Genomic DNA, 15,407 nt, shown 5'->3' with positions numbered 1-15,407 from the left:
TTTCATATATCTACTGGCCACCTATAGGTCCTGTTAGAGCAAGCACGTCAAACTCGTGGCCCACGGGCTGCACACGGTCCACAATGAATATTTTTGTGGCCCAACCAATATAATGGTACATAAGAAACATTTTAATAAAAATTTTGTAACTTAATTTTCACAATATCCTCCTATACAGAATTACTAATAACGAACTACTACATTTGCTAATTACTGATTATTATAATCGTGTTGCATTCATTTCCCTTATGCATCTTACTCACAGGTGTACCATTTCTCTCCACTAATATAGCAGCGAATATGTTAGCAACTGATTGCCACATCATTAGTCTTGTACTGACTTGTTTGGTGTGCAAACAGGAAATATTTCGCTTTCGAGAAACAAGAAAAATAGGTATATTTGTGTTAGGCTTATTCAGTTATTCAGTGTCTGGTAAATAAATGTTCAAGAAAAAAAACATTAAAAAAAACCCAAACATTAATTTTTATTAAAATGTTCTATTATTTTATGTTAACAATTACTCATTTATTTCAGCCTTTTGTATTCAGCATGTCTCTATCAAAATAAACCTAAATTTCTATGAAAATTAAAGCTTTTGTTTTTTTGCAGTCCATATAAACTTAAACCTTGCTTATATGGCCTGTGTTAGCCTTTGAGTTTGACATGCCTGTCTTAGAGAAATGTCTTTTCAAGGTCTCTGTCCATTTTTTAATTGAATTGGCTTTTTTTTGTTTTGTTTTTTGGTGTGTGTATTTTAAGTTGTATGAGTTCCTTATATATTTTGAATTATAACCCATTATGAGACATATCATTGATGAATATATTCTCCTATTCAGTAGGTTGTCTTTTTGTTTTGTTGATGTTTTTCTTTGCTATGCAAAATTTTTTAGTTTGGTGTGGTCCCATTTGTCTTTCTTTTGTTTCCAGTGCCTGAAGAAATATATCAGAATAAATATTGCTAAGAGAAATGTCAGATTTTACTGCCTATGTTTTCTTCTAGGAATTTTATGATTTTCAGTTTAACATCAAGTCTTTAATCCATAAAGAGCTTTTTCTTGTATATGGTGTAAGAAGGTGGTCTAGTTTCTTTCTGATAGACAAGAAAATTTCTATCTTTTAACCTATTATTTGAACATTCTAATAAAAAATTTTTAAGTACATGTCTGACAAGTCAGTAATTGGATCATTGGTGAGTCTATTGATTTTGTCTGTTTTTCTCTTGGTCTCATTTCTTAATGTCTAATATTATACACAAACAAATTATAAAAACTCTGGATAATGTTATCTCTCTTTATGGAGGATTCACTCTATTCTCTCTGGTAAGTAGCCATGATTTATCTATTTATTTGGAACCAATGAAAATTCTATCTATAGGCTATAGACAGCATGCACACACATTTATATTATAATTCAGATTTGCACAGTATTATTACAATTGTCTGTATATTACTAATCAGTAAAAAAATGTGATCTAATATTGTATAATGCATATATACATCAATAGAAGCCTGAAATCTTTAAAAAATGAGACACCAAAGTACATATTCAGTATCTTTTAGATCTCTGTGTATCCACCAACTAAATAGTGCATTTTGATATTTATGTTAAAATATATAATTGTAATCTACCACTTTTAAGACAACTCCTAGGAAGATATATGAGTGTTTAATGAAGTAGAAAACCTTTAAAAGTCGTGTTTTAATATATTTTAGGGGAATTAGTTTAGTAGCTCCTATGTAGTGAAGGTAAATATAGTTCCAGGAATATCAATTCAGTTACATATAAATATATATATCTTCCTATATGTTTTCTATGTTTCTATATGCTGGATCATGACATAAAATGTATATTTTATTGTGATTTGTGGTCAAAAGTTTAAAACCCACTTCTCTATAAAACTATGAAAGAGGCCTTGGTTTATTTTCATGAAGCACAAAAAAACAACAGATCTGTTGATTATTACTCATAGGTAATAACTTCTTACCTTTTTAGAACACTTGGCTGTGGTTTTCAGACAGCACTTCTTATGGCAAGCATACTTGCATACTGAAAAACAGGTTAAGAATGCAGAATTTTTAGAAGTCTGTGTATCAATGACAAGAACTTAAACAATTTATGTTTATTTTGGATATAAATTTTTTTCTTTAGATACCAGACTGCCATAGTATCGTACATATGCTTTGTTCAATATTAGAAAGAAAAAAAATTTAACCCATCCCTATAAGTTCAATTTACTTATTTAACCCATGCTATTCGGAAATATAAAGTTGAAAAACATGCCTAACGTTTCTAAACAATGTCTATACTTTAAAAAATTCTGCCCATCATTCCTCCCCTCCTCTCCCATATTACAGTAGACTATTTATCTGTCTCTCTGGTTTGATTCACAAATTATTTATGTTTCCCTCACTTTACAATCTGCTAAAATGCCAGAAATAGCTACATTTGTAAACATTCCAACAGGTAAGGAAGTCATTACTGCCAAAGACACTTACTAAAATAAAAACAAATTAACACATAAGGTATAAGAAAGGCCTTAAAGGTCAAAAATAGAACTTTGAAGACCAAAACATAAAAATATCAGTTGTGATTGGGAAGATAAGATAAAGAAAAGGTTCAGAGCAGAAATAACATCTTAGAGAAGGAGAAAACAGGATGTCTGGGCAGGTGGGAAGAGGTACACCAAGAAGAAGATACTAAGAACACAGTTGGCCTATGTCATTTTGCTACACAAGCTCCAGCCCTTGCATATCAGATTCTTGACCTCTAATATTATACGATAGTTTAACTTGCAGCATTTCAAGGCCAAGATCAAGTAAGGACATCATTGACTGGAGAAATCACCAGTATAGACACAAAGAAAGTAATTCTACTAAGAAATCAACCAAGCCCACCCAAGCCATAAAAAAGCAGATTCTTTACATTTTCAGTTTCAAATTAGAGATAAAATTATACCAAATTTAAAGGACTCAGACTAACATTAATCACTATAGCTTTTTATGCAATACAAAAGGAAACAATTGTTGAAGCATAGAACATGTGAACATATCTAGCAGTAGTGGTGATTTGGCTGTGGTGAAGACGACTTTTATGCTTGTTACCTTAACCCTCACAGGATTACTGACAGCACCAGAGTAGATCCATGAAGTGACAGGAATGAAAAAGATCCTCTGTAAGCCAGAACCAAGTTGACCTACAAAAAGTCTCAACTTACGTTCTAGGATTTGTATATTCTGATGAAAGGATTACAGTAGGAAAAAAGTACCCCGTTAGGTTATAACCTAAGAATTCATTAGATAATTAATCAATTCTATAGGTCCATCTACATTAACATATATTTATTAAAACTTATAATATGCCAGAACTGTTTTAGGCACTGGTGATATAGAGGAGACAGGTAAGTTTCCCAACCTTATAGAACATACATTCTAGTGGGACAAACAAACAAGAAAATAAATGAATACCTAATATAATCTTGAGTGGTGATAAGTACTATAAAAGATTTTTAAAGTTGAGTAATGGTTCAGAGAATTAGGGGACCAGGTGGCATTTTAGGTAGAGAATAAGAGCTCTCTAAGAGGTAACATGTGAGTAGAGACATAAATTAACTGAAATAGTAAAGTCCTATTAACATCTAGAAGAAAAGCATTTTAGATAGAGTGAGCTACAAGTACAGTGACCAAAAAATATCAAAATATCCGGATTAGCTACTGAGAGTAGAGAGATGTGACGTTAGAGAATTAAAAACAATGACATAAGAAAACTAAGGGAACTCTGCCTGTGTGGCTTAGTTGGTTGGAGCACTGTCCCATATGGTGGGTACAATTGCTGGTCAGGGCAATGCATTTCTCTCACACTGATGCTTCTCTCTCTCTCTCTTTTTTTCTATATCTCTAAATTAAATTATTTATTTATTTATTTATTTATTTATTTTTAAGTAGAAGAGGTCTTAAAAAAAAAAAAAAAAAGGGAAATAGTTAAAAAAAATTCCTCAAGGTTCTCTTATACTTACATTTGCAAACAGAGGCTCGGTCCATTATCCATATCAAAGAAGAACAGTACTCACAGTATGTAGGAATGCTATACTGAGTGGCCTTAAAGATGTGACCATTGTGCTCTTCCACCTGAATGAAAGAATACACTACTTATGTAAAAGCCAACAGTAAATGTTGCCCTAACATGGTCACTCATTCAATCCCTTATTAAGTCCTTTTGAGTGTTTATTCCACAAGGAAAATTATGATCTTATCTATAGTAATAAAAGTGTAATATGCAAATTAACCGAATGACCAAACAGCAGAATAACCATCCAGATGATCTTCTGGACGACCTTTCAGATGAACACACTATGACACCCACTGTTGCCAGGCCAGTCAAGGCAGGTGCAATGGGATTGGTCAGGAGCCAGCCACTGCTCCATGATCACCCTTCACAGAGGGAAGCTCAGGCCACCAACCAGCAGGCCGTGGAGGGCAGGCGATCCATCGTAGCGCCCCGGCCAGGTGGGCAGGACCTACAGCTTTGGGGCGATCGATGGCGGAGCCCCTGCCAGGTGAGTGAGGCCTACCTCTTCGGGGCAAACAACTGTGGGCTCCTGGACTGTGAGAGAGTACAGGCTGGGCTGAGGATTCCCCCCACTCCCCAGTGCATGAATTTTGTGCACTGGGCCTCTAGTAAAAAATAAAATAAAAGTAGAATATGTGTTCCCTGCTTATAAAAAGCTAACAATTTAGTAGAGAAACAAGACTAACTTAATATGAAAATCAGAAAGCAATGCTATAAACACATAAAAGTTAGCTTAAGTCTAATCAGCATGTTAAGTTAAAAGCAGCAATTCTTAAATTATTACAATATTTTTAACCTCAAAAACGTTTTGCACTTTTGAAAATTATTGACAACCTCAAACATAAGTTATACCTACTGATATTTACTACTGTATCAATATGAAATAATTTTTAAGTACCGTATTTTTTGGACCATAAGACGCTCCGGACCATAAGACACACCAGTTTTTAGAGAAGGGAAATGAAGAAAAAAAGATTCTGAAACAAATAGTATCCTAAAATATTTTATGTGCATTAAAACCCAACATCACAGTCATAAACACATGTAATCAACCCTGTAAAGTAAACAGCAGCATTTAGAACCATTTTAGAGCCGGGCAAGCACACAGAGACCACACAGAGCCGGGCAAGTAAAAAAACTTTTTTTTAAAGTATATGTGTAGGCTATATTTGGACCATAAGATGCAGGGACTTTTCCCCCCCACTTCTGGGGGAAAAAAAGTGCGTCTTATGGTCCGAAAAATACGGTATTTGTCCAATTATTTAAAATTAACACTAAACATATTACATGTTAGCATAAACACATTACATGTTAACATAACATTTCTATGAAAAACAACTATATCTTTAAAATAAAAAAAAGTAATGACAAAAAAGGGTATTTTTTTAACTTTTTGTAGATCTCTGTAATATCTGGCTTAATAAAAGACACTTGCATCTCATATTCCCATCTTCATTCAACCTGTTGGCAGGTACAGTTTAGTTTGGAAGATACAATGAAAATCCAGGTTCACACAGATATAAAATTGATAAAAATAAAAGAATAATTTAATTGTCTTTTTAGATAATACTACATCAAACCTCTACAAATGATACCTTAAAGGTTAATTGAAATATGGAAACTAAAAACACACCAATGAACACTTCATGCTCTCTGACATTATAATCATTTTCCCAGCTTTGCTAAAATTTACAACTTTTACTCTAAGTACCATCTTATCTAATAAAAGAGTAATATGCAAATTGACCATATCTCTGCTACATCCACAAGCCATGCCCACCAGCCAATCAGAGCAAGCATGCAAATTAACCCCAACCAAGATGGCTGCAGCCACAGAGAGCACAAGGAGGTTTGGGTTTCCCCAGCAATGAAAGAAGCCAAGCTTTCCACCTGCCCTTGCCAGCCTAAGCCTCCACTCAAGGCTACAAAGTTTCAATTATAGAAGATAAACAAATACAAAGAAATGGCGGCAGCCAAGGAGAAAGCAGAGGCTTGGCTCTGCTCCAGGCTACAAAGTTTCAATTGTAGAAAATAAATAAATCCCTGATGCCAGGGCCTCTGCTTGGGTCGTCAGGGGGCATGGCCGGCCTGCAAACCACCACAAGCCCTTTGCCCAGGCTGCCCCATATCCCAAGGTAACCCCACCCTGATCCGGGACACCCTTCAGGGCAAACCAGATTCTCCCCCCCACCTCCCAATGTGCACCAGGCCTCTAGTTAAGAAAATAAAAAAATAAGCCACAGACTTGAGAAGATATTTACAAATCATATAGCTGACAATTAACTTCTATCTAGAATATATGAAGAATGGTTACATCTAAAAAAAAGAAGATAATTTTAAAATGGGCAAAACATTGAATAGACAGTTTATTAAAGAAATACAAATGGCCAACAGGTACATGAAAATACACTCAAAATCATCACTAATCATGAATATGCAAACTAAAACCATGATGAGATACTGTTTCACACTCACTGGAATGGCTACAATTTAAAAAGACAATGACTTTTGGTGAGAATGTGGAGAGACTGGAACCTTCAGATACTGCAGTTGGGACTGTAAAATGGTACAGTCATTTGGAAAACAGTTTAGCATTTTTTAAAAATATTCAATACCAGGAATTCTATTCTTAGGTTTACATCCAAGAGAACTAAAAACATATGTTCTCACAAAAAATATTCATAAACACAAATATTCACATAGCAGCATTTTTATAATACCCCAAAAAGTGGAAATAACTTAAATACCCATCAAATGATAAAAGGATAAATAAATGTGTTATATCCACATAATGGGTTAGTAGTATTTCTGCACCAAAACCCACCAAACTACTGATATATTCAATACATAATTTGAGGAACCGCAAAAACACTATACTAAGAAGCAATATGCAAAAGGCCACACATTGTATGATCCCATTAATATGAAATGTCCAAAAAATGCTAAAATATAAAAACAAACAAATTAGTAGTTGCCTATAACTGGGAATTTGTAAAGGGCAAATTGGCATAAAAAATCCTCTTAGGGTAATGTAAATGCTCTAAAATTGGATTGAAGTAATGGTTATAACTGTAAATTTATTAAAAATCACTGAACTTTATTCTTACAAGGGAAAAATTACATTGTAATTAAATTTAACTCAATAAAACTCTTCTAAGAAACATTTTTATCTATCCTACACTTTAAATGGACATGATTTTATAGTATTATACAGTGATGATTCAGAAAATACTGGCTCACAGAATTGTGTGGCCCTACCAAATGTTGACACATTTTAATACACACTATCAGAAAATGATTATTATTCATATTATCAACAATCTCATTAGAAGATTCTCTACTAGAAAACTGTGATGCTCACAGTGGGAAATTAAAGTTTTCCACAATTCTAATATTTGCTTGAAATCTCAAACTTTACCACTTATAATATAGTCAGGGTGTTTTCTTTGAAGTGAGAAGGTCATTTTGTTCATTTGCAGAAAATGTCTGCCAAATACCTAAGTCTAAATAAGTATAGCTTATTAATAAAGAAGTGATTTCCATTTAAAAAGTGGATAGAGACACATGCAGTACACATAAAAGGTTGTATACAAATATTCCTAGTATCATTACTCTAGTTAAAAATTAGAAAAACCCTGAAGTCCAAAAACTGATGAATAGATAAAGAAAGTGTAGTATAATCTACACAATAAAATACAATTTGGCTATAAACTGAATAAAGTTACATACATGCTACAATATGCATGAATCTTAAAAACACAATAAGTGAAAGAAGATGGATCTAAAGGATCAATCTTGATTTTTTTTTTTTCCAATATGAAATATCCATAATAAGCAAATCAACAGAGACAGAAAGTAGATTAGTGGTTGACAGGGCTGGGGGAAGACAGAATGGAAAATGACTTCTTAGAGGTGATAGTTACCCAATGTAGTAAATACAGTCAAGTGCTGCTTAAGATGGGGATACATTCTGAGAAATGCGTCATTAGGTTATTTTGTCACCATGTGAATATCATAGAATGCACTTATGAAAATCTAAATAAAATAGCCTACTACATGCAAAGGCTATATGGGATAGTCTATTGCTCCTAGGCTACAAATCTATACAACATATTACTGTACTCAGCAACTGCAACACAATGTTAAATATTTATGTATGTAAATATATATAAACATAGAAAAGATATAATCTATACTAATAACCTATACTAATAAAAGGGTAGTATGTTAATTAAGGCAGATGTCCTCTGGATTTCCTTCAGAACAAAGCTGCAGAGGCTGCCTGAGGCTCAGGCAAGCTGCGAATAGTGGCTGCAGCTGCCCAAGGCTGGCCCAAGGCTCAGGAAAGCCATGGATGGTGACTGCCACTGCCCAGGCCACCAGTGGCAGCAGCAGTGAGGTGATGAGGGCTGTGCCTTTCCCTGACTATGGGGCTGTGCCTTCCCCTGACTACGGCCAGACTATGGCTTAGGCTGGGGGCTGAGGCAGAGGTGGTTAGGGGTGATCAGGCTGGCAGGGGCAAGGTAGGAGCAATAAGGCCAGCAGGGGGGCAAGGTAGAGGTGATCAGGCTGGCAAGGGCGCAGTTAGGGGCGATCAGGCAGGAAGGCAGAGGGGTTAGGGGCAATCCAGATAGGCAGAGGAGTTAGGGGAGATCAGGCAGGCAGAGGAGTAAGGGGCGATCAGGCAGAGGGGTTAGGGACGATCAGGCAGGCAGGCAGGTGAGCGGTTAGGAGCCAGTGGTCCCAGATTATGAGAGGGATGTTCGACTGCCAGTTTAGGCCAGAATCCTGTGGGATTGGGCCTAAACTGGCAGGAATTGGGCCTAAACCAGCAATCAGATATCCCCTATGAGGTCCTAGATTGAAGAGGGTGCAGGCTGGACTGAGAGACTCCCCTCCAGTGCACAAATTTCATGCACCAGGCCTCTAGTTCTATCTAATAAAAGGGTTATATGCAAATTAACCATCACTCCATCACAAAGATAGAGGTGCCCCTAGACACAAGATGGTGGTGCCCAGTCCTCTCAGCCCTCTGGAGTCCCCCAATCCCGGGGTGGTGGCTGCTGAGAGCAGGCAGCATGAGTGTAGAACAGTGACAAGGCAAGCATGACAAGGCAAGTATTCTGCACCCAGTCGCAGATGGGCCTCTGGGCCATGGAGGGCCTCTGGGCAGCAGGCGCAGAGCAGCCAGGCCCCTTAGCGAGCTACTGGTGCACGGATTCATGTGTAGGGCTACTTATATAGTGTAATGTTGGAGACCAGGTGTAAGCTGACAGAGTCCTTGTCCCTGAAGGGACTGACAAGAATCAGTCCCTTCCCACACAGTGTCCCCTGACTTGTTTTGATCTGACCTGTTTTGATGGCATGTTCTTATTGTCAGAATGAGAATGAGATAGACTTTTCATAGCTTATAATAAGTATGTAAATATTTACCAAGAATTTGGCTTCCTGCTTTATCTTAGAGATTAAGAGAAACAGAGAATACATTCCTCTTTGTTGACCTCCCATTCAGTATTTGTAAATAAAAGGCATTACGCAGTTAATAAAAGTAGCTGCAGTTGGTCAATGACTACCTGCAGATTCCTCTGGACCCTGCTCTCCTGTTTTTCTTTCTTTTCTCAATTCCCATCTCCCTACCTCAACCCGGTTCAACTGGTCCCTGACAGTATAAAAGGTAAGAAATAGTATATATATATATGAGGCATTCATGAATGAAGTTTGCCGGACTGGATGTTGCTCTGAGTGAATCATCGAGTGAATAGTGAGTAAGTGTGAAGGCCTAGGATATTAATTTAAACTATAAACATTGTGAAGAGAGAATCCAAGATGGTGGCAGAGGTAACACCTAACTGCAGCCTCACACAACAATTTCAATAAAATACAACTAAAATACAAAATGGACATTACCCAGAACTCAAGGAAAGTCGACTGACTGGAAATTCTACAATGAGAAGGAAAGAGAAAACCAGAAGGAAAATCAGAGGAGCTGTAAAAGCCTAAGGTATGAAGACATGGTATGCGCACGGAGAGGACTGAGCCAGAGAGGAGGGGGAGGCTGAGAGCCTGGCTGGCGTAACCTAGCGGGAAGGAGATAAAAGCTCCAGACTGTGCTGAACCCCAGATCCGACAGCACTGAACCCCAGTTCTAGGCCAGACCCTGGGGACCCAGGCTCATACAGAGGAAGCCTGGGCTGTTAGGCAGAATCTCAGGGGAGTGGCAAAAGGCAGAGCCCCCGAAGGAGTGCACATTACGCGCAGAGGACGACTGTTGACTCTGCTGTTAGATTGCCCTACTGGGAAGGAGACAAAAGCTCTGAACTGTGCTGACCCCAGTTCCGACTGCACTGAACCCCAGTTCTAGGCCAGACTTTGGGGACCCAGGCTCATACAGAGGGAGCCTGGGGTGTAAGGCGGAAACCCAGAGGAGCGGCGAAAGGAAGTCCCAGAGGCGTGCACATTGCCCGCAGAGAACAGGCGGTTGACTGTGCTGCTGGATTGCCCTAGCAGGAAGGAGACAAAAGCTCTGGACTGCTCTGAACCCCACTTCCAACTGAATTGAACCCCAGTTCCGGGCTCCTTGGGGGAGAGCCTAGACTGTTTGGTAGCAGGCGAAACTCAAGGGCACCTTTCTCTCAGAGGTGCTTGCAAAAGTACTGAAGGACCCTGAGGAATACTGAGACTCAGGAGCCTCAAAGGGCGTGGCTGATGGAAGCCAAGGCTGTAGGCTCCACCCTGAAACTCCACCCCATCCAAGCTGAACACAGAGACTTTTAAGGCTACCAACCAAGGGAAGTTGCTAAAATGCTGAGAAAAGGAAACAGATCACAAATGAAAGAAATGGAGGACAAAAAGCGACTAGATATAGAGTTCAAAACCACGCTTAAAAGGTTTTTCAAGAATTTCCTAGAAAAGGTCGGTAAGACCTATGAGGATATGAAAAGGGATCAACTAGAAATAATAAGGGATCAACAAGAAATAATATGGAATCAATAAGAAATAATAAGCGATCAACAAGAAATAAAGAATACATTGTCTGAAATAAAAAATATTATACAGAGTCCTAAAAACAGACTGGAAGATCGCAAGAATCAAGTCAAAGATTTGGAACAGAAAGAGCCAGAAGATACTCCTCCGCAGAAGCAAGAAGACAAAAGAATCCATAAAGTTGAAGATAATGTAAGAAACCTCTGGGACAACTTCAAGTGAACCAACATCAGAATTATGGGGTCCCAGAAGAAGAGAGAGAGCAAGATACCGAAAACATACTGGAAGAAATAGTGACAGAAAACGTCCCCCACCTGGTGAAAGAATTAGACCTACAAGTCCAGGAAGCGCACAGAACCCCAAACAAAAGGAATCCAAAGAGGACCGCATCAAGACACAGCATAATTAAAATGCCAAGAGCAAAAGACAAAGAGAGAATATTAAGCAGCAAGAGAGAAACAGGTAGTTACCTATAAACGAGCACCCAAACAATTGTCAGCTGATTTCTCAACAGAAACCATGCAGGCCAGATGGGAATGGCAAGAAATATTCAAGGTGATGAATAGCAAGAACCTACAGCCAAAAATAATCTACCCAGCAAAGCTATCACTCAGAATCGAAGGCCAGATAAAGAGCTTCACAAATAAAAAAAAGCTCAAGGAGTTCATCACAGCCAAACCAGAATTATATGAATTCCTGAAGGGGGTTCTTTCGGAAGAGAAAGAAAATAAAGATAAAAATTATGAACAACAAATACATAACTATCAACAAGTGACTCTAAAAACCAAGGGAATTAAAAAACCTGATGAACAATATTAACTGTTGAATATAACAGAATCAGAGGTATGGAAGGGGAGTGGACTGATGATTCTCAGGGAAAAGAGGAGTGGGGGGTGCGGGAAGAGACTGAACATAAACTGTGCACCTATGGATGAGGACAATGGGGGTGGGGAAAGGGCAGAGGGTGGGGTAGGAACCTGGTGGAGGGGAAAAAAATGAGGAACTTTTGTAATAATATGAACAATAAAGGTTTATTGAAAAAATAAATAAAAAAATAAATAAACTATAAACATTGTACACTTAAGCTATACCAAATTTATAAAATAACCCCAAATTAAATGAAACATAAGAGAAAATGATGTAATCTAGAGACACAGTAAAAACGAGATATATAAGGCATACTATTTTAGAAGCAAGTTTTCTGAATAAGTTTTTTTAATAAGTATACTCTAAAAATAATAAAGAATATAGTAAAATAAAGAAACCAGTATTATGTATTATTTATTATCATTATCAAGTATTACGTACTGTACACAATTGTATGTGCTATACTTTTTACTGGTACTATAGAAGACTTATTTACACCATCACCACCACAGGCATATGAGTAAAGGTTGTGCTCTGACATTATGAAACTTCTGATCTCATTAGGCACCATTTCAGACTTTTTTCAGCTCCATTATATTACTAGAGACCTGGTGCCCTAAGCCCAGCCTGCACCCTCTCCAATCTGGGACCCCACCGGGGATGTCTGACTGCTGGTTTAGGCCTGATCCCTGTGGTATCGGGCCGATACCAGCAGTCAGACATCCCTCTCACAATCCGGAACTGCTGGCTCCCAACCACTCGCCTGCCTGCCAGCCTGATCAACACCTAACTGCTCTCTTGCAGGCCTGGTCACCTCCAACTGCCTTCCCCTGCAGGCCTAGTCACCCCCAATTGCCCTCCCCTGCAGGCCTGGTCCCCCCCAACTGCCCTCCCCTGCAGGCCTAGTCACCTCTAACTGCCCTCCCCTGCAGGCCTGATCACCCACAACTGTCCTCCCTTGCAGGCCTGGTTCCTCCCAACTACCCTCCCTTGCTGGCCATCTTGTGGCAGCCATCTTGTGCTCACATGGGTTGGCCATCTTGTGTGTTAGAGTGATGGTCAATTTGCATATTACCTCTTTATTATACAATATATTATACAGAATAGTTCAGTGGGTTTGAAGCCACCAGCCATTTTAGGAAGCCACCATTGGTAACAAGTCAATTCACAAAAGACAAAGCCACATCTCATTTCAAATATTTTAAAGCCAAAAATGATTGCACTATAGGCAACTGATAAACATATTCCTTAAACATATCCACATAAATACAATATGATATGATATAACATAAAAGACTATGACTTACTAAATCAGTTTCTTTTTTCCTCCTTTTCTTTCTGTCTGTTTTTGGCACCTGGTAGGAAATAAATACAGAAACTGTGCTATAACAAAAACCAACATACTTCTTACTTCTTTGCAAATGCTAAGACTTTTTTCTCAAAAGGTAATAGAGTAAGCAAATGTGAGAAATTTTGATGTTTTCTAAAACGGTATTCATAAAAACAACAGAATAAAAGGATTTTTTAGAAATTATTTTCCTTTTAAACCTCAGTCCTGTCCAGAAACCACACCATATTAATTTAAATGACTTTATTTTACTCATTAATTAAATGATTACTAGTGAGAAAGATTGCACTTTCCCTATTTTGGTTCTAGAAAACTCACTATCCCAGAACTAAATATAAAAAAAACCCCTAGCATTTGGAATACAAAAAAGTTCTTTTATATATGACATTTCCTGATAACCATAGTATAGAACAACTGAAGCCTAATCTTTTAAAATTATAAAGAAAGACTATAGTAAGAATCTTCTGCATAACATAAAAACCTTAGCCTAGATCTAGAACAGAAGAACTTCTAAGGATTTATTTGTATCTGACTACTTAAAAAATGATTTAAGATAGTTTGTAAATCTAAACACATATAACCAGAATAACTGAAAATAAAATGTAACACAACAAAAAGGATTAATAGTATTCCTAAAACCTATTAATTAGATAATATTAACACCTTGTAATTCAGTATCCCAGCTAATTATTTAAGCTGGGACAGTAAAAGAAAACACATTGATAACTTTTTCTAAGCCTGCTACTCCTCTGTAACTTGGATTTCATAATAGTTATTTAATAGGGCTGAAACAAGAATTAAAATACCAAACACCTAGACCAATTTGTGGTACTTAATAAAGATTATTATTATTATTAACAGATTTCCAGAAACACACACTTTCCTAAAACCTAATTCAAAATGAAATATAATTTGTTGATCCTCATGTAATGGTCCTAGATGAAATAGTGAATCATACCTTCTTTTACAAAAGAAAATTCATGTAATGACCTCTATCAAAGCTGAAGGTATAATCCTCAGGGGACATTAAATTTTATCTCAGTGAAGAATGTATTAATGTATTAAATAACATATTTAGAAAACATGGTCTAATGAAGTTATCAGACATAATGGAGTTTGTTAAATCTCAAGTAATGCTAAGTTGACATTTCCTGTAATATTTTTCTCAAATACCAGATGTCCCAAACAGACTCTTGAGCAGAGTTAATAACTGAACCCTTTAAGAAATCAAAATATAACATATTTACCTTTGGAGGTATACAATCCAAACTCTTGAATTCATTCATATATTCATCTAAAAACACTTTAAAAGTGTTGACCCAAACTCTGACTGGAGATTCTCTCCAATCTCGCTGCTCAAGTCTCATGGTCTTTTCCAGAATCTGCTCAAATAATGCATAGAGGTCTTTATATCGTATGCTTTTCCCATCATCTATCTAATAAGCAATAAAAGAAGAAATTTAAGGGTTTTAGAAAGAAATTCTTTCATATAGATTAATTCAATTTGCATTGGGTTAATATTCAGAATAAAAATTAGGAACCTGATATACTTTCTAATGGGCAAGCCCATGAGGTCATGTGGTATTTACCTAGATGTAAATTCCTACTATACTGTGAAATATCTGCTGAGTAAAACCTGCTAACTTTTAGTAAAACATTGGAACAGTTTAAAGAATGTAGTAATTTGAAAAAGTCCTGGGAATTTCTCCCATAGTCTGGCATTATAAAATAAATTTTCTAAAACACAACCAGTATCATATTTACAGCATAAAGTAAATCTGAAAGTGATATAAACTGATAGGTAGAAATCAGTAAACAAAACTTCTAATTCCACTGGGGGGAAAATGTATAATAATTCCACACATGTAAGAATTAAAATCTAGAACTAAAGATTTATGAAAAGTCGAAATAGCAGAGTCCATGGGTAATATCCAGAATTCTAAATTCAATATCTTAAAAAGATGAAAATATACCCAGGAGGGGGAAAAAGAAAACTACTTAAGGAAATTTGAGGAAGCTACTAATCTGAGATCAGTAGTCAGTATGCTTTTCCCTAGCTATACCTAAAACAAAAACAAGGAACCGAAGAAATCTCTAGTTGAACATGGCCTCTGTATTATCTTCTACAGTATTGACAAATTT

General features: G+C 36.9%; 1 protein-coding gene across 14 annotated transcripts in view; it reads right to left on the bottom strand.

The window, feature by feature from the left end:
* Positions 1 to 15,407, bottom strand: part of MYO9A (myosin IXA) — a 384,919-nt gene that overhangs the window by 61,496 nt on the left and 308,016 nt on the right. For all 14 annotated transcript variants that reach the window (XM_045587331.1, XM_045587314.1, XM_045587304.1 and 11 more), the window contains 4 exons: positions 14,513 to 14,701; positions 13,225 to 13,272; positions 4,014 to 4,125; positions 1,986 to 2,047 (listed from right to left, as the gene is read on the bottom strand). In XM_045587331.1, coding sequence (XP_045443287.1) covers positions 1,986 to 2,047; positions 4,014 to 4,125; positions 13,225 to 13,272; positions 14,513 to 14,701 — 411 coding nt within the window. The remainder of the gene's footprint in view (positions 1 to 1,985; positions 2,048 to 4,013; positions 4,126 to 13,224; positions 13,273 to 14,512; positions 14,702 to 15,407) is intronic.

This window comes from Pipistrellus kuhlii, unplaced genomic scaffold, assembly GCF_014108245.1.
Source record: "Pipistrellus kuhlii isolate mPipKuh1 unplaced genomic scaffold, mPipKuh1.p scaffold_m20_p_1, whole genome shotgun sequence".
Taxonomy (NCBI): Eukaryota; Metazoa; Chordata; class Mammalia; order Chiroptera; family Vespertilionidae; genus Pipistrellus; species Pipistrellus kuhlii.
Note: the sequence above shows the minus strand (reverse complement) of the source record. Positions and strands in the feature narration are given on the sequence as shown.